Source organism: Eretmochelys imbricata, chromosome 5, assembly GCF_965152235.1.
Source record: "Eretmochelys imbricata isolate rEreImb1 chromosome 5, rEreImb1.hap1, whole genome shotgun sequence".
In the NCBI taxonomy this organism is placed as follows: domain Eukaryota; kingdom Metazoa; phylum Chordata; order Testudines; family Cheloniidae; genus Eretmochelys; species Eretmochelys imbricata.
The window spans coordinates 46927299-46950149 of record NC_135576.1 but is presented as its reverse complement, the minus strand read 5'-3'; the positions used below and the strand labels follow the sequence as shown (position 1 = coordinate 46950149).

At 43.0% G+C, this 22851-nt stretch overlaps 2 protein-coding genes across 3 annotated transcripts in view; one reads left to right on the top strand and one right to left on the bottom strand.

The window, feature by feature from the left end:
- IQGAP2 (IQ motif containing GTPase activating protein 2) overlaps positions 1-22851 on the top strand; it is a 229090-nt gene that overhangs the window by 151250 nt on the left and 54989 nt on the right. For both annotated transcript variants that reach the window (XM_077817017.1, XM_077817019.1), the window contains 2 exons: positions 477-640; positions 10111-10201. In XM_077817017.1, the coding sequence (XP_077673143.1) occupies positions 477-640; positions 10111-10201 (255 nt within the window). The remainder of the gene's footprint in view (positions 1-476; positions 641-10110; positions 10202-22851) is intronic.
- Positions 3154-6598, bottom strand: F2RL2 (coagulation factor II thrombin receptor like 2). The gene is made up of 2 exons (XM_077817020.1): positions 6535-6598; positions 3154-4288 (listed from the first exon to the last, which is right to left on the bottom strand). The coding sequence occupies exons 1-2, from the start codon at positions 6596-6598 to the stop codon at positions 3198-3200; spliced, it is 1155 nt and encodes a 384-aa protein (XP_077673146.1). The 3' UTR covers positions 3154-3197.

Genomic DNA, 22851 nt, shown 5'->3' with positions numbered 1-22851 from the left:
TCAGAATATGTATGTGTATTAGGAAAACTAATATGTTAAATTATTTGGAACAGTCAGACATGAAAATCACTTCAGAATGATTACTTGAGCACTGCAATGTAAACAAGCCCAGACCTTTACACTCGGGTGTTGAGTCTGTTTGTTTGAAGATATGTACATGGATCATCCTACTGTAGAACGAAATGGGGAAATTTTTCCTTTTTAGAAAAGGATATGGGGTTTTTTTTTGTTTTTTTTAAAATCAGATTCAGTTAAACAATTTGGCTGTCAGAGGAGGAAAAATCTGGTCTCACTTGCTGGCTTGGCATGAGCTGCCAATATCTGAGAAGAAAGATTTTAGAATTTGCTGCTGCTTACCATAACTTGATGTTCACACTTATTCATTTATGACACTATCCTTTTTTTAATAAACCTGATAGGTGATTGGGCTTTTTCTGTTATTACATCTTTAAACGTTAATTTCCCTTTTTTCTTAGGAATTGTTGCGATTAGCTACATTAATGAAGCTATTGACCAAGGCAATCCTGGGAAAACTCTAGAAACACTGCTGTTGCCTACAGTCAAACTGCAGGATGTGAACCCAACAAATGCAAGGCATTATCAAGATGTTCTGCACTATGCCAAAGTGCAGAAATGCAAGGTAGAACCTCAATTGACTCATTGATACTTGTCAGTTTATTAAATGTATGGGTTTTTTTCCCCCACCGTATTTGCAGTGGTTGTGGTGTCTCTCTCCTATGCCAATTAAAATGTTATCTGAGCACTAAGTAATTCCACGTCCCACTGAAACTTTTAGTGTGAATGGGAGCTGGGGAGGATAAAATCTAATAGGGCTAGTTTTAAAAAATCCGTTGTGCATGCTTGTCATTGTGCACGTGATGTTTCTTAGTTTATCTCATCCTGTCATGGTCACTTCAGATATTTAAGAATGTGGTATTTATGCCATAATTGTGCTAAAGCGGTTATCTGAGCTGAGCAGGAGATCTGGCCTCTTGTTTCGGGGACTAGGGATGGATGGGTATTTCACAGCTAGAAGGAAAGCTGAGGCTTTTGTCACTAATGAGAGGGTTGAAGCATTGACAGTTTTCAAAAGAAATTCCTGGAAATTACTCCTTCCTGGACCCTCACATTGCTTAAAAGTAAACTTGGTTTTTTTATGGTCTTTATTATCCCTTTAGCTTTGACACCATTCTTTTTTTTTTTTGTTTTTTTTTGGGTCATAATATTACAGCTTGCTGATTGTCTTCCTGATATGCTACTTAGGTTAAACCATCTTAGTGGGATACAAATGTGGGCTTCCACATAAAGCTGTGCCTTGGCTAGCATCAATTTTAGGGATTGTAAACAGATGAGCATAACTGCTTTCAGAAGGTAATTGAACACAAGATTAACTATAGCTTTTGGCAAAGTGTTTAAAATGTATTCTCAAGTACTGTATGTCAATCATGCTGTACATTCCTAAGCTAAATTATGGGAGCTTTTTCTTCATGGTACTTAGTTTATAGCAGCATATATAAATACTTATCTGGCCATCTGCAGTAACTACAATGAGGGCAGGTCTTAATGTTTTATGGAAGCTGTATTGGCTTTTGAAGTAAACCTTTCACTTGTGCCAATTCTTATAAATTATGGGGGTATTCTGATTAAAAAACAAACTTCATCATAGTTCAGGACAAGAAATTTTAGAGTATTCAGCTTAAAATTTAGTCATCTTAAAAAGGCACTGAATGTAACTTTCAAGTACTTACAGCTGCCCTACTGTCCCCCTTCTATGGGCAGATCTACATTGTGGAGTTAAGTCAACCTAAGTTACACAACTCTAGCTACATGAATAACATAGCTGGAGTTGACGTAGCTTAGTTCGACTTATTGCAGTGTCTACACGAGAAACTTTCCCATCAACTTACCTTATGTTTCTCATTCTGGTGGACTATTGGAGTCTACAGGACAGTGATCGGCAGTCAATTAAATGGGTCTTCACTAGACCCGCTAAATCGACACCCCGGTGGATCGATTGCCACAGCATCGATCCACAGTAAGTGTAGACAAGCCCTATCTTCTTTTCTTGTTTTTTGAAGTCCTTTCTCTGCTACTTTAAATGTGCTTTTTCTCTCCTTTTGCTCTGTGGAAAAACTCTCAAAAAAGCAACCCAAATCACTAATTACTGCAAAGGAAAGAGTGAAACCTTTTTTTAAAAAGGTACGTATTTGAGAACTCAATGTACTCAGTCTCATAAATTACAGTAATTTTAGGTGTTGCTTGTAACAGTGGCAGGTAAACATTTTTAGACAGATGTGATTTTAAGTTGTCTTCTTTTTAAACAGAGAAGACTATATTCAGTTTCTTCAGCCATTTTTTATTGTATTTGGCCTTTTATTGTCAAAACCAAAGTTCAATAAAATGCAGCATACTCACCGCCCTTGCCCCTCCCCCCACCCAGAAGAGCTCCTGTTCATATAAGCAGCTGTTACCTACAATTTAATTGTCATCCTTTTAAGTATGAGATGTGGAGGTTAAAAGCAAGTGTCTGATTTGCAAGTATTAGGTTGGACTGTACCTGATTTTCATTACTCCAGTACAGTGGTCCTCAACCTGTGGGCCACCTGTGGCCCAATTCGCACATAGTTGCAGCCTATAAGTCGCTTTTCTTCGTACTACACTTCAAAAGTGAAAGTGTTTCTATAGAGGGCAAGATAGAAATCCGCATTGCTACACATTGATCATAAGTTAGTGGTATTAGGTATTTTCAGGGTAGCCAACCCAAAGTTTTCAAAAATAGTGATACTGGGTTAAAAATACCATTTGAGTCTTATTTGCCTTCTGCTGTTGGAGCTTTTAGGGTTCACCTATTTGGGCCTTTCTCCATAGCAGTGAGGGCTAGAAACTTAATATTTTTTTAAAAATGAAAACAGGTTCTCACCTGAATCAGGAGCAGTGGCTTCAAGAACAGCACCAAGACTTGTGGTAAAATTGCAAGAGTTGGCAAAGCTGTATTTTTAGAAGTCTTTTTAACATAAAATTTGGAAGCATGTAAATCTTAAGAAGATGCTTTTGAACTGCTTCTTTCTTTTTTCATTAAAAAAGACCAATTAGAATTTATAAAACAATAGTTAATTGAGGAGTGTGTTTTTTATTTTGATGAATTATCAGACATGTATATATCTGTCACAAAATAAATGTTGGACATTTAATTTAGCTCATTCTTCTCTGGATATTTTAACCATTGTGAGATAAACATTGGATTGCTCTCTGATTTTGGATGTCAGATAGTAAAGGAATGGATCAAGGCAACTGTTTAAACTGCTTAGAGACAAAGCAATAAGATAGAAAAAATACAAGCCATCTGTTTTGTTGTAGTAGTAATTAACATGATGGACAATAAGTATGATGTTACTTGGTGTGAAGCAAATGGCAAAAATCATAAGGATCAAGAGACTTATTTTAACATACCAAAACCACTTCTGGTCATAAGTATTGAGTGTTTGAATAATTGAGATGTAACAAAAAATAATAATAGTCAGTGGTATTACAAATCCAAAGATTGCTAAAGAGATGAAGTAGTAGAATTGGAATGGTGATAAAGTTTCACAGGCATTATGTACATCGTGGCAGGTAAAGATATTTAATTGTTCCAAGTAGTAGCTTTGCTTCATTATGCAGAATGGCAGCATGTACAGGAAAACAATTGTCCACACAATGCCACATACTAGTGTTGCATAGGTACGCTTTGGTAGACTTTTGTAGGTGAACGGATGAACAATAGCCACATAACGACTGATGCTGATGCACATGAGGAGTAGAATGGAGCAATACATATTGCCATAGAAAACGGCAGTCGTAGTTCGGCACATTATTTCTCCAAATATCCAGTTGTTTCCATTGAGATGGTATGCTATCTTGAATGGCAGTATGATACAGAATAGAAAATCTGATATGGCTAAATTTGTATAGAAGATGGCAGTACAAACAGATCTGATTCTGAAAAACAGCATCCACAGAGTGATGGCATTTGATGGCACACCTAATAAAACTACAAGAATATATGTTGCAGGTACTAGTTTAGTGCTCAAAGAACTACTAAGGTACTCCATTGTGGTATTGCTAACTTTCAGAATTGAGCCATTTGACTTCCCTGAAGAGCATTTGCGTTCTTTGTTATGAACAGTCTTTGTCCAGCCTTCTATATCAGAAGGGGGAATATAATCGTAAGTCCCTTGTGGCATTCCATGAAAGGTCTTAATATCAGGCACATCTTGACTTGTGGAGCTGTTCTCACCATGTTTAGAATCTAAGATTTAAAAAAAGAAAATAACTAAAACGTAAGATAAAACATAAAACTCTGGACAGAGTCATGATGTATACCTTTTTTCTGAGAGAAATTAGTGCAGCTCTAATCTGAAGAATGATTCTATAAAAATGGCATTGTGGGGTATACTGTGTTGTCTCCAATTTCTGTATCGTGTGGTATGGCAAACCCCTCATAATTTTATTTATAAATGGACTCTCAGCCCTGAATACTCAGCTGGACTTGAGCAAGCTGCAGTCTTTCTGTTTTAAGAATAATCATCATTTTTTGATGACAGAATTATGCTTATGACATCTGTGCAACCTCATGTCGCTAGTGGATTTTCACAGGTGTAACTTCTTGAAATTGATTAACCATGCTGATGTACAAAGAGAATATAATTGTTGATTCGCATGCCCTGAACTGTTGGCTCAGCAGTGCAAACAGGAATAATAAACAGAAACTTTTGTCACTTAAGCAAGCACATATGACTATGTAAAAGGCAAATACGTTGAATAAGATGGTGCCATTTTTACATACCCATTTTTCAAATTAGAACTATACGTAGAAATGTTTGCCGTTTATCTTTACATACAAAATCTTCCTTATATGGTATTCAAACACCTAAGAGGCTTGTCCCCACCCTTTCTTTAAAACAAAACAAAACAAAAAAACTAGCTACTCTGCTCTTTACCTCTTGGCTCAGAAGGCAAACCAGATTCCCTTCTGTTAGCATGAAGAAGCAATGCTACTCTGAAACGAATGATATAGCTATTACTCTCCATTGTTATGGGGCAGGGTAGCTTTAGTCTTAAGTACTGAAAATGGAGCTGATCATCTGTGTTTTATTTCTGATTCTACAGCTGGCAAATCGGTCTGCTTCAGTTCCACCATGTGGTTATCCTTACTGTGCAAAGTGCTTTGAAAAAGAAAAAATATGTATGTGAAAGGTGCTATGATGGTAGCTATTGATTTACTTGCTTGCAATTCATTACACTTTTGCAGATAACTCTGAAAATGTCACTAAAGTAAATATTCTCTTACTATTTAGACAAAGATTAATGGGCATATTTAGCCTCTTCTCCTAATGTCAGCAATCCTGATAAGGCTTAGCATAGAATTTTGTAAAGAAGTGCTAATACCAAAAGTGTGCAAAACAATAATAATCCTACTTTGTACCTATATAACATCTTTCACTTGAATCATGTAGCCATAATAAAGTTTTTGCTATTGGTATAATTAGAATCCTAGCTCCAGAATTCTGAACAAACTGTAAGATGTAGAGCAGTCCTGTCTGAATCTTTGAATCCTAGTCTTTGTCCTAACGTGACATAACTAATTTCTTCTGGATAAAAAAAAAATATACAGGAAATATCACATAGGTCGAGGCATTGCAGACGGTTAGAATGGGCAGCCATGATAGAGTGTGCATAGGTAGCAGATTTGAGTAAGACTGTGCTATTTTTAGTCTCATCTCTGGACATGGCTGCCCTTTAGAGAGACTGGTGTCAGCATTTTTTAAATAAATAAATACAAAAACAATTAATCTTCGTAGAAAATGCCTAGTTCTGCTCCCACTGAAATCATTGTGTTTTTCCCATAGTCTCCAGTGAGACTCTGATTAGGCCCAATGTTTTGGAATGGTGACTTTCCCTAGGTATTTAGGATACAAATTTACCACCCCCCCTCCCCATCAACTGAGTTTTTTCCTTCTAGTGGTACCTTCTTGGAAGTTTCAGAGTAACAGCCGTGTTAGTCTGTATTCGCAAAAAGAAAAGGAGTACTTGTGGCACCTTAGAGACTAACCAGTTTATTTGAGCATAAGCTTTCACGAAAGCTCATGCTCAAATAAATTGGTTAGTCTCTAAGGTGCCACAAGTACTCCTTTTCTTCTTGGAAGTGTTAATCCTGTATTTATGATGCCCTCTTTCTACGCAGAGGGTGTGATCCCACAAATTCAGTACTGTCACATCACTGTAGGAACAAGTACTGTAGAGGAAGTGCGTTATGTAGGAAATCACATTTCAGTAAACACAAAAACAATTGCCTTTTGTTTGTCAATTAGCAAAACTATCAAAGGCCACTGTGGGGAGAAATAGAGCAATCAAAATCTGCCTCAGCTGATGTGGTGCATCAGCCTGCTGAGGGTACTTGTAGCTGACAAAAGCATCTAAAAGATAAGCACAATGCTCATGGTACCACTGAAATATACAGATAATATAAAATACAACTAGAACCAGAGGGCTTACCTCTTTGCTGTAGACTTGAGGACAGAGACAGTAATCCAGTTATAATTAAGACCAATGTTTTCATTGTTGCAAGTTAAATCCAGTTGGAAAAATAATGCCTCTTTAATTCAGTTGAAAAGGTTTTTAAATCCACATTTTTGCTTGAAAGACCTTGGAGTTTTACGTCTGCCATCCAGAAGCATTCTGTGTGTACAGGATCTATAGTAACTAACTAGTTTGTTCTTTCTCTAGTACAGCAATAGGGTGTGACATCTGAATGTGTAAATACACATGACTCAGTTTCAACCTCTGGCTGATACGGAAGAGATTAAATTACTTTAACTTCTGTAATTTAACTCCTAATTTACCATGAGCATGAAGAGGGGTGGGTTTTTTGTTTTTTTTTTTGTTTAAGGTCTTTCTGTACTTTGTTGGAATTTGTACATAAAAATATTCAGAAGAAAATATTTCTGCTTAGAATATTCACAAAGTGTTTGACACCTGGAGTCCCCAATCAAAGATCAGACCCCTGTTGAGCTAATATGTACAGAGATGTAGTAAAAAGAAAGTCCATCTCCTAAAGGCTTACAAACTTGGTTAATTACAAGAGGAAACAAATGCATGGTGTTGGCAGGGATGGGGAAGGGAGGATGAGGTAACAATGATACAACCATGTTTCACACAGACTAGCTGGGTTCTGCTCTATCTTGTTATCTGCCTATCAGTTACCAATTGACAGTGGTCTGTAGGCTGTCTGTCCTGTCTCCTCTGCTTTGTTTAAACAGTTCCTGTCCCTGACCAGTCTACATCTTTAGGAAACTTTACACAAATTATTTTTTAAAGTTTCCTATGTGTCACATGATGAGTGACTAGCTTCCAGCAGACAACTTCAAAATGTCTTAGCAACATTGGCTGGGTTCTAACTTACTGGTAAGATTAGAATAACAAATTATTACCTGGCCCAGGAGCCGTATGCTTACCAGCATTATAATAATTCTGAAAAACTCTGAGATCCTGGGGAGTTAAAATATTCCATGCCTCCCTCCCCAATCCCGAGGTTCCAGCTGAAGTTTAGTGACTCTTAGTACTGACTCACCCTTTAATAATACTCTGAACAAAGTAATTTTAATTTGTAATAGCTGCAACATACACCTCACAATGAGTGTGAGGTATAGTTGATTCCGATCATATTTGTAAGGCATTTCTGTTCTGAAATTTTTGTCCTCCTGCATAGCTTGTGCCTAACTTGACAGTTTGGGAAGTGAAGTGTATTTTGAGTTTAATTAAAAAGTTTATTGTTTGGATGGAAGATCTTTGAACCTGATGCCAGAATTAAAATATTGTGAGACTAATGTGAGACTGTTGTATTGTAGTTTTTTATAAGAAAATAAGCAAACAGTAATGCGTTCTGCAAGCTTACAGGTGTTTCCTCTGTAAATCCTCATAGCAAACTTGGGGAGGAGAAGGAGAGAGAAAAATTACACTAACTTAAGAAAAGGAGTTGACTTTTTGTTCCTGCTGTTTAAGGCTCAAAAGTGGTGGGAAAAGTGACCTGAAATGCAAATTGTGTTCACAAATGCTTTTTCTGCATCAGTTTGTACTCTTCCCCACTGTTATAATTGGAATCAAATGCAGTTTACTATAAGAAAATTCATGTGTAAATGCCAATGCAAAAACATTCATGTGTTCATGGATAGATACATTCTTGTCACACTTACCACACAAATACCTGTTCCACTTTTCTAATGAAAGAGCTTTTACACATCCTCTCTCCTCTCATTACCGTTACATTCGCAAAGTACAGATTCATTTGGGTTTTGGCTTGAAATAAAATAAATTAAAACACTGAGATCCACCGTCAAACTGATTCACCACGCAATAGGCTATCTTAGCATTCCATCCCTATGTGACATTTTCCTCACTTTCATTTTTTATAGGCATGTATTTGTACAATTTTATGTCTTTGCTAAAGTAACATTTATGGGTTTCATAATCTAATGTAACTCGTGCTTTTGTAAAAAGAAATGGAGTACTTGTGGCACCTTAGAGACTAACCAATTTATTTGAGCATGAGCTTTCGTGAGCTACAGCTCACTTCGAAAGCTCATGCTCAAATAAATTGGTTAGTCTCTAAGGTGCCACAAGTACTCCATTTCTTTTTGCGAATACAGACTAACACGGCTGTTACTCTGAAATCGTGCTTTTGTGTTTCTCTATGGAAAGTCTCCCTGTGTTACATGAAAATTTTCAAATTTTTTATTAGCAGTTACCGTTTGTATCTTCATTGAGCAATGGAAGCAATTTACTTCTGCAGTGAGAGGTTGACTGTCCTCCAAACCAACTGCTGACACTGTAACATTGCTTTCCAGTTAGCTGTTAATGGGTGTGGACTTTGATTCCTGAACACTGAATAGGACCATTTAAGTACCTCCTAAATCAGTCTTCCCTGCGATAGCATCTAGCACTTTTAAGTTGGTTTTGGCAGCAGTGTCCTCTGGCTTTACTACTTCCCTGATATCCCAGGCATTAATTTAAGACTTGCGTGCTAGAAATTGTGCCATTTTTTGAGATTGCAGGGGGAAAAACAAAATCCCAGATTTCTGGTGTACAGTTACTTAAGTGATGAATGCACTAGAAACACCTTAACTGAGCTTAACTTCAGTCTGACATTACTAGGGTCTCTTCTTTTGTGCTCACAATTCTGCATGTTAAATCATGCCTGCAGTTATTTACTTCAGTTTGTATATTTAGGCACTTAAACCTCCAAATGCCTAAGTTCGGACTGCAAATTTGAAGCACACAAAATAAGCTGTTTTTGAAAATTTGGCTTGTCTTGCGTATGAGGTAAAATTAGATAGTCTGTAGTTATAAAAATAATGCCTGCCCTGGTATGTACTTCATGTTTCAAAAAATTCAGGAATTAAAGCAATCTTCACATTAGTAAATCTGAGCTCTTTCTGTGTGAAAGTTCATACTGATATTTTTGTCTTTTTACTTGTCTGTACATATGTATGATTTCCAATGAAGAGCTTTGAAAGAAAAGTTAACTGTTTGTAACCTTCTATTGGATTGATGCCATGTCCTTGAGGAATCCTATTGCTGTCTGATGGTCTTACTGAATGCGCCTGTTGCTCTGTTTACTGGTGAATTATGGAAATTGAATTGTCACTCAATTAACTCTGTTCAGAAATCTAGGTCTGTCTTCAGTAGAATAAAACTACTATCCAAACTTTCTCATGTTAAATGGAATTTTGCATTTTGGTGAACATATACTTACTGTGCTGAAGAAAAGTATGTTATCTAAACTTTAGCTTTCTTCTATAAAAAGAAAAGGAGTGCTTGTGGCACCTTAGCAACTAACCAATTTATTTGAGCATAAGCTTTCGTGAGCTACAGCTCACTTCATCGGATGCATCTTTTTTCTGTGATTTTTTTTAATTTGTTCATTGCTAGGTTCAATACAGTCAGATTAGGTTTAGTGTCCTCAGACTTTCAGAGGGGCTTTCTATCTAATGAAGCTTTAGTAATGTGTGTTTTCAGACTGAGTTTGACTAATTGTATTTTATGTATAAATATTTCTCTATTCCTCTCTCCCAGGAATCTCAAGATGAGTCAGCAGTTCTCTGGCTAGATGAGATACAAAAAGGAATCAGTGATGCTAATAGGAATATAGAAAAAGCAGCAAATTGTAAGTATCACCCTGAATCTACATTGAAATACCATTTTTTTTTCAGGATAAAGAGACCAGATTTTTAACTCTTTTTATTCATGTACACTTCAATATGTTGGCTAAGTTAAGTTACAGTTAATTATTTTTAGGAAAACAAAATATACTTTTTTCATTACAGTAAGATTGAGGATGTTTTAAAATAAGAATTGAATGTAAAATAATGTAATTAGATCTATCCAAAACAGTTGTCCTTGTGTCTTTAGTAATTTTGGAAATTAGTATTACCCAAAGTAATAAAAGAGCAAAGGTTTCGAATGCTAATAATACATTTTCACAGAGCTGATGAAATACAGTATATTAATCTCCCTTGCATAGATATGAAAATAGATTCAAGGAGGGAATGAGACAAGTGAAGCATTTCATATGAGAGATTTTACTTGTTTGACAAGTTTCTATGTGGTGGTAGAAAATATTTGAAAGGAGCCCTGTGTATAAGTCGAAGTCCTGACCTATGTTGCAAGACTGAATTCCTACATGGTTACAGCCTTGGTTAGTCAGATTTCTTATTTCATAACAATGCCTCTTAACAAATGCCAGTAAATTCTCCAGCTTCGTCACATGCTTTAATTTTTCAAAGTATTTAAAAAAAAAAAAAGAAAAGCTTTTTTGGTGGCTAAATGACGATTATTTCAATTCATAATGCAACAGTTTTCTTTAAATCTGTAAAAAGATGGTAGCATAAGAAAAGTTGGTTATGCTATTGAACCCAGGGTATGTATAATGTCAAAACTTTTTAGAAGACAGAGTACAAACAAATCTGAAGGATTTATAAATACCTGTGCAAACTGTACTGGAATTCCAAATCGAGAATGCTCCACAGTAGTGAAAGACTCAACTAGAAACAAGAACATCAGTTTTTTGACAAACATATGGAAATGCTGTGTGAGAAATGTCTTGAAGGGACTCTTTCTTTACGGTTATATTCCTGAACATACAGAATGTGCTGAAAAAGGCTTTTTTTTTTAATTAAATCTCGAATCTCTTGGTAATGTGAAATGCACTTTGGTCACTCTTTGGCACAGTAAATCCCTTACAGTCAAACTTCCCCCAGCCAAAGAGACTTAAATGGCATTTTAGGGTGAAGCTTCCATATTTTTAGATAGTTTTAGTCAATATTTTTACCTAATTCTTGCAGTATTTTGACTGACTTGATAGGCTTTATTTATTCTGATTTGTCCTGTACTTTTGTGGTTGATAGTACTGTATTTAAAGCTTTCATATAATAGCTCAGTTTAGCCCATTACTATAATTTTAATACTGAGGGCATGTCTGCACTTACCTCTGGAGCGATCGATCTACCGGGGGTAGATTTATCACCTCTAGTGAAGACGCGATAAATCGAGCAATCTCCCGTTGACTCTGATACTCCACCAGAGCGAGAAGCAGAGGTGGAGTTGACGGGGGAGCGGCAGCAGTTGACCTACCGCAGTGAAGAAACCACGGTAAGTAGCTCTAAATATGTTGACTTCAGCTACGCTATTTTTGTAGGTTAAGTTGTGTAACTTAGACCAATTTAGCTCGTGCCCCACCCCCAGTGTAGACCAGGCCTTAGTGTATCAAAAGAATAACTTCTAAATATTTTGATGGACTTCCTCCTGCTTTTTCTTAAGTTTTCTCCACAAAGACCACTTTCAAGTGCTATGGAAAGCTTAAGTGTCATTTGCCTTATGAAAAATTATTTTCAGTCGCATTTCAGGTTTTCTAATCTCTGTCAACTGGCCACATAGTGCAATTTGTGGAGCATTCTTTCATCTGTATCTGTATAACTAGGATTTTGCTGCTATTCACACTTATTTATTTTTAACTATACTATGTTCATGTCTCAATCAGTTTAGAATAGAGTAACTTGCTTTGAAATAATTTGTGTTATTCTGTTCTTCGAGTGCTTGCTCATATTGATTCCATTTTAGTGTGCACACGCCCACTTGCACAGTTGTTGGATACCGCTGAGGCAAAAATTTCCAAAGGACCAGCTGTGGCGCCCTCTGGAGTGCCACGCTCATGAGTTGGTATGAGGTGCCGCTAGCCCTACACTCTCTCAGTTCCTTCTTATCACCCCTGATGGTTGGCTGAAGCATCTTCCTCTTGCCTTACAAGAGGATAGCGGTTTCTAACAGCCCATTGACTGTCTTTGTATATAGTTGTTAGTACTTTAGTGATTTAGAGTTAGGTGTTCATAAGTTAGTCTCAGCAGGAACTTTGCCCCAGGATGGAGCATGCCCTGTTTCCCCGGGCTTCAAATCGTAATCATCCTGCAACAGGCCTATGCCTGTCAGTGACCCCCATAGCAGCTTCTTGAAGTGCTTGGGAGAGTCGCACATAAAGGAGAAGTGCAGAATCTGTGTAAACCTTCAACCCAAGACTCAGAAAGAGCAGGACATCCGTCTAAAGGCCCTCCTCAGGAGGCTGCACTTCACCCGGCATCGGTGCAGAGCACCCCACCGGCACCGGGTTCCTCTTGGCACAGTTCCCCCTCGCTGCTGCCCAAGAAACGATAGAAGAAGCAACATGGTTCCCTGGCACAGAGCAAGGAGGGGAAGGGGGCAGGGTGTTGGCTAAAGAAGCCAGTTCAGTCCATACACCTGCCCTGGAGCTACAAGGGGGTACCACTCTGGCTGGACCCCCCAGCCCACCCAGGATCCACCTCCAACTCCTGGGAGCGGTAGGGGACCCCCTGCACCTACTAGTGCATTCGATACCCAAGGCCTTCCAGGCAGCTAGGGCCTTCTGGTGGGCCTATGCCGTGCCTGGCAGCAGGTGTGGCTAAGGTCCCTCAACTCAAGACCAAGCTAGTCATGGGGCCACCTCAAAGGACAGTGGAGCACTGCAGGTCCCCAGAGCAGAGTCATAGTTCCCTGACTATGCAGCCATGAATCCCGACTCTGCAGCCTTGATCACCGGCCAGATGGCCCAGATCCCTGGCACCGTGTTCATGTGGATTGCCTGATTCAAGGCACCAGTCTCCGTATTCCAGGTACCGGCCTGCCTCCCACCTGAAAATGCCTCAGCACAGGTCCTTATCCCTTAGATGGCCCTCAACACATCGATCTTCACTGGTGCAAGACCATTCACTGCCACAGTACCAGTCCCCATCACCCCGGCACTGTTCCTTGGAAAGGCGTTGGTTGCTGCCTTCCAGGCACTGGTTCCCCGCCAGACTCAAGCCTCCCCAGCCCCACCATGGTCTCCAGAAGGTGACTGGTCTGAGTCAGAGCAGGAGTTTAACCCCTCGCCAAAGAAACACTGATCTTCTTCGGCTCTGGAGATCAGCAGGGCACCTATAGGGGCCGCATGGCAGCTGGGCCATTGGCCAGCCCAATGACCTTATTGGAACCCTTGGGCCGTGTACCACTGGCACCGGGCTTGGAACACTGTGAGACTCTGACATGGGGTTGGAAGAGCAAGTGCAAATGCCAAGGGAGCCATCCCTAGAATGGGAAGGTGCCCCAGCCCCTCTCCCGTGGTGTCTTCATCGCCAAACGAGGCGGTGGTGGGCACCTCCCATGCCAGCCCTCCCAATGACTTTAAGGGGCACTGGGCCCTACTCAAAAGGGTGGCTTCCAACATGAGACTGGAGGCAGAGGAGCTGGCAGAGCAGTCGGACACCCTCTTTGACATGCTGTTGGCTGCAGTCACAGCCCGGGTCTCACTACCAGCCCATGAAGGGGTTCTCAGGATTGCTAAGGTGCAGTGGCAAACCCTCTCATCTATTCTGCCCACTTCCAAATGGTCAGAAAAGAAACATTGTCTCCACTAAGGGGTTTGAATATGTTTATACGCACCCACCCCCTGGGTCACTGGTTGTATTGGCAGCCAACAAAAGGGACAGGCAGGGTCAGGTGAGTGCCACACCTAAGAGTAAGGATGCCCAGAGACTGGACTTTTTTGGAAGGAAAATTTATTCAATGGCCAGTTTCAGGTGTCCAACCACGAAGCCTTGTTGGGGAAGTATAACTTTAATCTGCGGGACTCCCTCAACCAGTTTAAGGAAGCTTTGCCACAGGACCTTGACCAAGAGTTTGCCACAATCCTGGAAGGCAAGGCGGTGGTAAGGGGCTCCTTCCAGATGGCCTGGGATGCTGCTATTTGTCCATCAGAGTCATTGCCTCAGTGGTGGTAATGAGGCACAGCTCCTGGCTACAGTCCTCAGGTCTGTCCCAGGAGATGCAGCACTCCGTCCAGGACCTTCCATTGGAGGGCACTGGGCTTTTCTTGGAACTGACTGATGCGAGGCTGCATGGCTTTAAAGAGCCCTGCCATTCTGCACTTGCTGGGCCTCCACATGCCACGGACAGTGAGGAAGCAGTTCTGGGCCCCTCTGCCCCTAGGTCCTGGGGTCCTCCTCAGCAAAGTGTCTACAAAAGAAAAGAAAGAGACCAGGGGAAAGGGTAAATGCTGTCGTCCCTCTTTCTCTAGTTTGCTGACACAACTCGGCTGTGCGAGACACCAGTGGGGCCACAGGCTGGCGCTTTGATGGTGCACTCAAGGACAGCGCCTCAGTAGAATTCCAGGATCCACCTTCCTATTCTTTCCTCAACCACCTGCGTCCCTTCCGGTCAGCATGGTCACAATTAACCTTGCACCATTGTGCTCAGTACAATATCTTTCGGCTACACCGTGCAGTTCTCAGCCACCCGTCCCTTCCCCATCCCTCTTCAGGGACCCTTCTCACAAGCAACTCCTCGTTCAGGAGATGGAGAACCTCCTACAGCTGGGGGCAGCTGAGAGAAATGAGAGGGAAAGGGTTCTACTCCTGCTATTTCCTAACCCAAAAGCGAAAGGGGGCCTAAGACCCATTCTGGACCTGCGACACCTCAACAAATCTCAAGAAGTTGAAGTTTCACATGGTCTCCCTAGCCTCTATCATCCCTCCCTGAATCTGGGAGACTGGTAAGCCGCACTCAACATTCATATCTCCATCTTCCAACAGCACACGGTTCCTTCCTTTCATGGTGGGCCAATGCCATTTCCAATTCATGGTGCTACCTTTTGGACTCTCAATGATCCCAAGAGTATTTACAAAGTGTATGGCACCCAGTGGCTGCTTACCTGAGGTGTCAGGGTGTTTTAGGTCTATCCATTCCTTGACTGGCTCATGAAGGGTAGGTCTCAGGACCAGGTGCAAAGGAGCCTCGATATGGTACATTCCACCTGTCATGATGTGGGCCTGCTGATAAACGAAAAGAAATTGATCCTGACACTGGTGCAATGCATAGAATTCATCAGAGCGGTACTAGACTCCATGCAGGCCAGAGCCTTCCTCCTGGAGGCCTGTTTCCAGGCTATGGACGACCTGATCTCACATGTGAGCGCCCACCCACTCACCACTGCTCGCACATGCCTGAGGTTGTTAGGCCACTTGGCAGCCTGTACTCATGTGGTGCAGCACCTATGGCTCCACCTCAGAACCCTGCAGGCATGGCTGGCGTCAGTCTATGTCCCCAAGAGGTATGATATAGACAGCATAGTCAGGATGCCGGATCATACACAGTCATCCCTGGAATGGTGGTTAAACCATGGGTCGGTGTCGAAGTGGGGTCCCTTTCATGGCTCTAGTCCCATCGGTGGCCCTGGTCTCCGATGCCTCAGACTTGGGTTGGATGACGAACAGGACCAGGGCCGCAAAGGGGAGTGCCGTGTATTCTACTCGATTCGCAGGATTGACAGAGGCTCCCTGTCCAATGCCTTTTTGCTCCTGTGGTTGGGGGCTCTGCTGTACACCTTCCCACCAGTGCCGTTAATCCACAGAGGCCTCCTGACGATCAAGCAGGACAATGCGAAGGTCATTCTGATTGCCCCAGCGTGGCCTCGCCCGCGCTGGTTCGGCACCCTGCTGGACCGCTCGGTGGCAGCTCTGCTGCAGCTACCTCTCTGGCGGGGCCTGCTTTCCTAGAACCATGGCAGGCTTCTGCACCCGCACCTAGCCCTGCTGCGCCTGGCTGCTTGGCTGCTGCACAGTTGAGTGTGGAGGAGCAGGAGTGCTCTGCTTATGTCCAATAGACCCTGTTGGGCAGCAGGAAACCCTCCACCAGGACGACCTACCTGACCAAATGCAAACTGTTTATGTGTCGGGCCTTGGACAAAGGTCTTCGGCCCGAACAGCCCTTGCTGCAGTCGATCCTGGACTATCTTCTACGTCTCAAGCTCCTGGGCCTGTCTCTTTCATCCATCAAAGTCCACTTGGCCACCATTTCAGCCGTCCACCCTCCATTCCAGGGCAGGTCAGTCTTTGCTCATGACGGTCCAGTTTCTAAAGTGGCTCTATCCTCAGGTCCATGATCCCATCCTCCTTGGGACCTGAACCATGTACTGTCATGGCTCATGGGCCCCACTGTCATCCTGTTGGCCTCTTGCTCCCTTCTTCTGCTCTCATGGAAGGTCTCATTCCTGGTGGCAATAACTTCAGCTCATAGGATCTCTGAGATTAGAGCACTCCCCTTGGAGCCGCCCTACACAGTGGTCTACAAGGACAAGGTTCAGCTGCGGCTGCACCCAGTTTTCCTGCCCAAGGTAGTTTCGCAGTTTCATACCAACAAGGACTTTTACTTACCGGTCTTCTTCTCAAAACCTCATAAGTCAGATGAGGAACGCAGACTACGCTCTCTGGACATCGGGAGAGCGCTAGCCTTTTATATCGAAAGGACTAAGTCATTCCGTAAGTTGACGCAGCTCCAGCTCTTCATCACGGTGGCAGATAGGATGAAAGGCCTTCCTGTATCCACCCAGAGAATTTCATCATGGATCACTGACTGTATCCATTTTTGCTATGAATAGGTGAAGGTGCCACTACCAGCAATTGTAACCACCCATTCAACCAGGGCACAAGCCTCATCGGCTGCCTTCCTGACCTACATGCCGATTCAAGATATCTGCAGTGCTGCGACCTGGTCATCCATCCATATGTTCACATTCCATTACGCGATCACCCAGCAAGCCCAGGGTGATGCTGCCTTCAGTAGAGCAGTCCTGCAAGCCACACGACCATGAACTCCAAGCCCACCTCCAGGGATACTGCTTGTGAGTCACTTAGAATGGAATCGACATGAACAAACACTTGAAGAAAAAACGGTTACCTATCTTTTCGTAACTGTTGTTCTTCAAGATGTTGCTCATGTCCATTCCATTACTTGCATTCCTACCCCTCCTATTGGAGTTGCCAGCAAGAAGTTGCCAGCCCTACGGATTGTGCTGAGACACAAAATTCCAAGAACGGTTCTGTGGGTGTGCGCATACCTAGAATGGAATGGACATGAGCAACACATCTCGAAGAACAACAGTTACGAAAAGGTAGGTAACACCTTTTTTCCTTTACCTCTTGTGTATTGTTACTTATTCAAATAAAGCAGCTTTCCTCAGGCAACAGAAAAGATCAAACCATATAAAATGCTGATCAACTATATGCAATAATAGAATGGAGCACTGAGCCAAGCAAGAAAGAATAACAGATTACTAAACTCTTATATACAGGAATTTCTGAACTAAAATGTATAAATAAAATTGTAAATTACCCTGTCCTTATATGAAATGCTAAAGTAGTTTTCTTTTACCTTCAGCCTGTCTTGGGACCTGGAAATGATATCACTAGCAGTCAGCCCCCAGCTTGACCTGCTGCTCCTTACCTGAGAGGGAAAAAATTAGCTTTAAACGAGTCCAAGCCATTGCTGTACATGCCTGGGAATTTGCTCCCAGTCCAAGCAAAGGATCAACGAGCAAAGGTTTTAGAATAGGTATCCTGTAAATTTAATTGGCAACAATATACAGTCGAAGCTGGTTTATCCAGCACTTCACCAACCGGAAAGCTCTCTAAACCGGCATTTCTGATCTTCATTGAAATTCCGGTTTATAGTCCGGTTGGGGCATGGGAGGGGGTTTGGAGCATGGGCTCTGGAAGGGAGTTTGGATGCGGGAAGGGGCTCAGGGCAGCAGGTGGGGGTGTGGGGTGCTGAATCTGGGGGGCACTCACCTCGGGCAGCTCCCTGCAAGCAGTGACCTGTCCTGGCTGCTCCTAGGCGGAGGCTCAGCAGGCAGCTCTGCACGCTGTCTGCGCCCACAGGCACCACTCCCACAGCTCCCATTGGCTGTGGTTCCCAGCCAGTGGGAGCTGTGAAGCTAGTGAGTGGGGCAGGGGCAGCACACGGAGACACCTGCCATGCCTCCGCCTAGGAGCAGCTGGGATAAGTTGCCGCTTGCGGAGAGCTGCCTGAGGTGAGCGCCCCCCTGGATCCAGCACCCTGCACCCCAACCTGCTGCCCTAAGCCCCCTCCCGCATCCAAACACCGTCCCAGAGCCCATGCGCCAGCCCTGCACCCCCTCCTGCACCCAAACTCCCTCCCTTAATTAACCTGTATTTTTCACTTACTGGCACCCCCCATTCTCCCAACATGCCAGATAAAACAGCTTTTACTGTAATTACCGCTGATATGTGGTCATCAAATGTCTTGCCATTACTGAATTTTTTCGATTCCACCTTCAGTAGTTGTATTTTGTTTGCTAAAGATCAACCTACTGTCTTAAATTAAAATGTTCCTTGGATGTTGAAAGCATAGAATAAAACCAATCTTTGTAGTATTGAACATGTATGGCTAACTACTGAAGAGGTGTAGCTCTAATGTTGCTGAATTTGATGCTGCTATTGTTTTTAAGATTAACTGAACCTAGTGCCTTGATTTAATCAATCAGATGTGCTTAAAACCTTGGGAGGAAACCTTCACAGATCAAACATCTGTGAAAAGCATCTGGCTTTTATTGTCTGAGAATGGCTCAAATGCATGTATTTACCCACACTGAACATTCTTGCACTTGGGAATTCTAATGTCTCCTTTGATGGGGATAAGTGATTTTAATGAATCTGTGAGGCGAAGGCATGAGAAACATGAAGAAAAATCTATGCACAAAGAAAAATGGATCTTTAAAATTGTGAACAAAGATAAGCAAAAATTAGAGAATGAGACTGGAATAGACAAGATTGTGTTTACTCATTTAGGAGCAATAGAAATATTGACGTTCTAAAGGTTATATAGTTAGTTCTGTGCTAATTAACACACCAACATTATATCACGTTGCTAGATAATACTAGAGGCATTATTATGCAATAAAAAATCTGACTAACCAAGGCTTGCACTATGTGGGAACCGGTAAAAAGATACAATAATGGACTTTTTCATAGTCTGCTTTGTTTTATGGCACTATGTTTGTATTAAATACATACCTTGAATGTTCATGAGCTTTGGCATTCAAAAAAGCAGGATTTTCAAGCAATAATTTTTTTAGCAAGTCACAAACAAACGTAACCTTTTTTTAAAAAAAAAAAGTCATTAAGGTCACTGCTCAGCATGGAACAAAGGAAGTCAGTGGAACAAATAATATCCATATCCTGCGAAGGCAACTCAGTGTCGTCAATTTTCTGATGAGAAATGTTTGGGTTTACAAATTTCCCACGAGGAATGTGACCCTTTTAGAGCAAGCGTGCTTTCTTTGAAGATGCTAACACTCACTAAGATCAAATGATCTCGACTTGAACTCTATTTTCTTATAATCACATTGAGAATTTTCATTTTGACCCATAAACCTCAGGGAGGCTTTTTTAAGAAGGCAAACAAATTAAAGAGCAGGGCATGCAAAAAGTAAAGGCAAACTAAAAGTGTAATATTAGCCATTGTTTTGAACAAAAATTTAACTGAAGTGTTTGACACAATTTCAGTAAAAGGGATTTATGTAGAAAAGGAATCTATTTTTGAAGAGCGGGTGGAAGGAGGATGTCGGTAACAGCATAAAATTGAAGAATGAACTGAGTGATGTGACAAACCTAATGAAACAGGCATTTTTTTAGAAGCCTTGAACTTCTTGTAAGCTTAGTTTTGTGATTTTGTTTACAGATTTCCACATAGATGAAAGAGTAGTAAAATATTTTGATTTCATGGTATAATTTTGACAAACATGACATCTCACGTGAAACTGTCCACATTCACAAAAAACTTTGTGGAACTTGTGTATTCTCTTTTTATAAAACTGTATATCCTATAAAAACTGACAATTTTGGAGAGTGTTGGAATGGGCTTTACTATTCACACCACACTTCATCAGGTGCTTGGATTGACTTGAGTTTAAACCATTTTATTCTATTTTTGTGAGCGGGAGAGTCACAGGATGAACTTGAATCACAGTTCATTTTGCTCCTATGACATGAACTAGCAAAGCAGGTTTTTTTATACCTGGCATGCATTGCTAGCAGCCACAGAAATCCTGTGTTTTGGGAGAGTCCACATCACAGGAGTGAGCTGATCTTTGGCCCTCTTAAAGGTTCAGTTTCATTCTGTGACAGGACTGCTGCATTTTGTATATCTGAGCCAGTTGTAGGGTCAGGGGAAAAAACACTGGTGGTGGCTAGTCCAGTATTTGAGATTCTAAATAGTACAGGAACTATGGGGTATACCTAGGAATCTACTTTTTTGCTATCTTCGAATTGGTAAGTTTTGCTGTTTAGCATAGTCTTACCATGAAAACAGTCCCCAAGAGGGGAGAATTTTTTGTTGTTGTTCTAAAGAGTTGGAGCAGCAGCAGCTCTGTGTTCAGAATAATTTCTCCAGAAGCAGCCCCCCTGTCAATGTGCTATAGCTAGGTGCAGGAGGGCCAGTCTCAAAGTATGGTATAACTGCCTCAGCTACCTGTCATACCAAGACACTCCTAATGAACAGTGTTAATGTACCGTACCTACTAAACCAAGCAGTTGGGGACAAGGACAAGCCGGGCCGGATTAACCTTTTGTGGGCCTGGCGCCAAACATATTTGTGGGCCCCGATGGGGGAAAAGGAGCATGGCTTGGGGAGGTCGGTCCCTAGAGCAAGGGGCTAGCCCAGGGGCAATGGGGCATAGCATGGTGGGGCCTGCCCCGCTCCATCCAGCCCAGTTCAAGGGCACTGTATACAAACCAGCAGTTGCCAGATGCACACTGGCCCGCCCAGCCCTGTGCTGCCAGCATGCCCCTTCCCCTCGCGGGTGGGCCCATGCTGTGTCACACAGCCCCTGACTCCCTATGCCCAGCGTCCCCTGGAACTGCTATGCCCACCAGCCCCCCACACAGACCCTCCACCACAAATGCACGGCAGCCTGCACACCACCACCCCCGTCCAGAACCCCCCCCGCCTCACCACTACTGCCCAATGCACTTCCCCACAGCCCACCACTACAACTACACAGCACCCCACTCAGACCCCCCTCACTGCCCCTCAAGAGACCCCCCCCACTGGCCAACAGCCCCCCCTCACACTCTGCCTCCTGGCCACACTCATCCGCCCTGCTGGAAGGTGACAGTGTCTGCCAGGCTGAGCTGGCAGCGCAGCCGGGGCTGGTCCAGTGGCAGGGTGGGGAATCACTCCGGACTCTCAGGAGTGGCGTAATTAGCCAGGTCAGGGTCTGTTCCCCGCCCTGGCCGGACTCCCTCAGGACCCACTTGCCTGAGGTAGGATGACCATACGTCCCTGTTTGGCCAGGACAGTTCCCTTTTTAAGCTCTGTCCTGGCCATTCTGACTTTTTTGACAAAAACGGGAATTTATCCCGTCTGTTGGCAAGAGCAAATGAACAAATGCCCAGTTTACCAAAAAAGTCTGGTGCATGCCCCTAGTGGGGCATGGAGGAACGTGTGTGTTTGGGGGGGTGGTGATGCAGGCAGCAGGGCTTGGGGGATCAGCCCCAGCCCCATGTAGAATGGAGTTTCGGGGGAGGGGTTTAGTGGTAGTGGTGCAGGGAGCTAGGGCGAGGGAGGAGTTGGCCCCTGGCTGTGGCGTGGGGAGCTGTGGGGGAGGGGTCAGCCCCAGTGGTGGATTTAGAGTTAATGGGGCCCTGTGCTCAGCTTCATTTTTGGGGCCCCTCCTTGGGACCCAGCCAAGAAAAAGAACATTCTCTCTTCTCTCCCCCGCCCCACCCCTGTTTTTCATTTTTTCCCCTTTATCCTCCTCCTGTAAGTAATAGCAAGTAAATGAAAATAACATGAGGTACCTTGATTGTTTCTGTAGTCTAACTTATTTTTCCACAGACCACTTGATAATTGCCGAGGGTCTCGGCAGACCACTTAATGATCTTTCCAAATATTGTTTGTACCATTAGCTAACTATTGTAAAGCGCTTTAAATAAGAGCGCTTTACTTTTTTTTTTTTTAAATAAAGTAATTTTGGGGTGTGGGCTTAGGATGCGGGAGGGGGCTGGGGGTGCAGGGGCTGGGAGGAAGTTAGGGTGCAGGAGCAGCCTGGGGTTGGGGTGCAGGGTCTCACCAGGAGTTAGAATGCAGGAGGGGGTTCAGGGCTGGGGCAGGAGATTGGGGTGTGGAGCGCTTACCTGGGGCAGCTCCTGTTTGGTGCGAGGGGTGCAGGTGGGGATGTGGGGGAGGGGGGTGCAGGAGCTCCTGTTTGGTGCGAGGGGTGCAGGTGGGGATGTGGGGGAGGGGGGTGCAGGAGCTCCCATTTGGTGCGAGGGGTGTAGGTGGGGATGTGGGGGAGGGGGGTGCAGGAGCTCCTGTTTGGTGCGAGGGGTGCAGGTGGGGATGTCGGGGGGGAGGGTGCAGGAGTTGGGGCATGGGGTGGGGGACTGGGTACATCTGGGGGCTGCAGGAGTC

Coding starts and splice junctions, on each gene's coding strand:
- F2RL2 (XM_077817020.1), bottom strand. CDS start 6,598: ATGAAAACATTGGTCTTAATTATAACTGGATTACTGTCTCTGTCCTCA. Junction 4,289..6,534: donor CTCAAGTCTACAGCAAAGAG/GTAAGCCCTCTG, acceptor TTTAAATCTTAG/ATTCTAAACATGGTGAGAAC.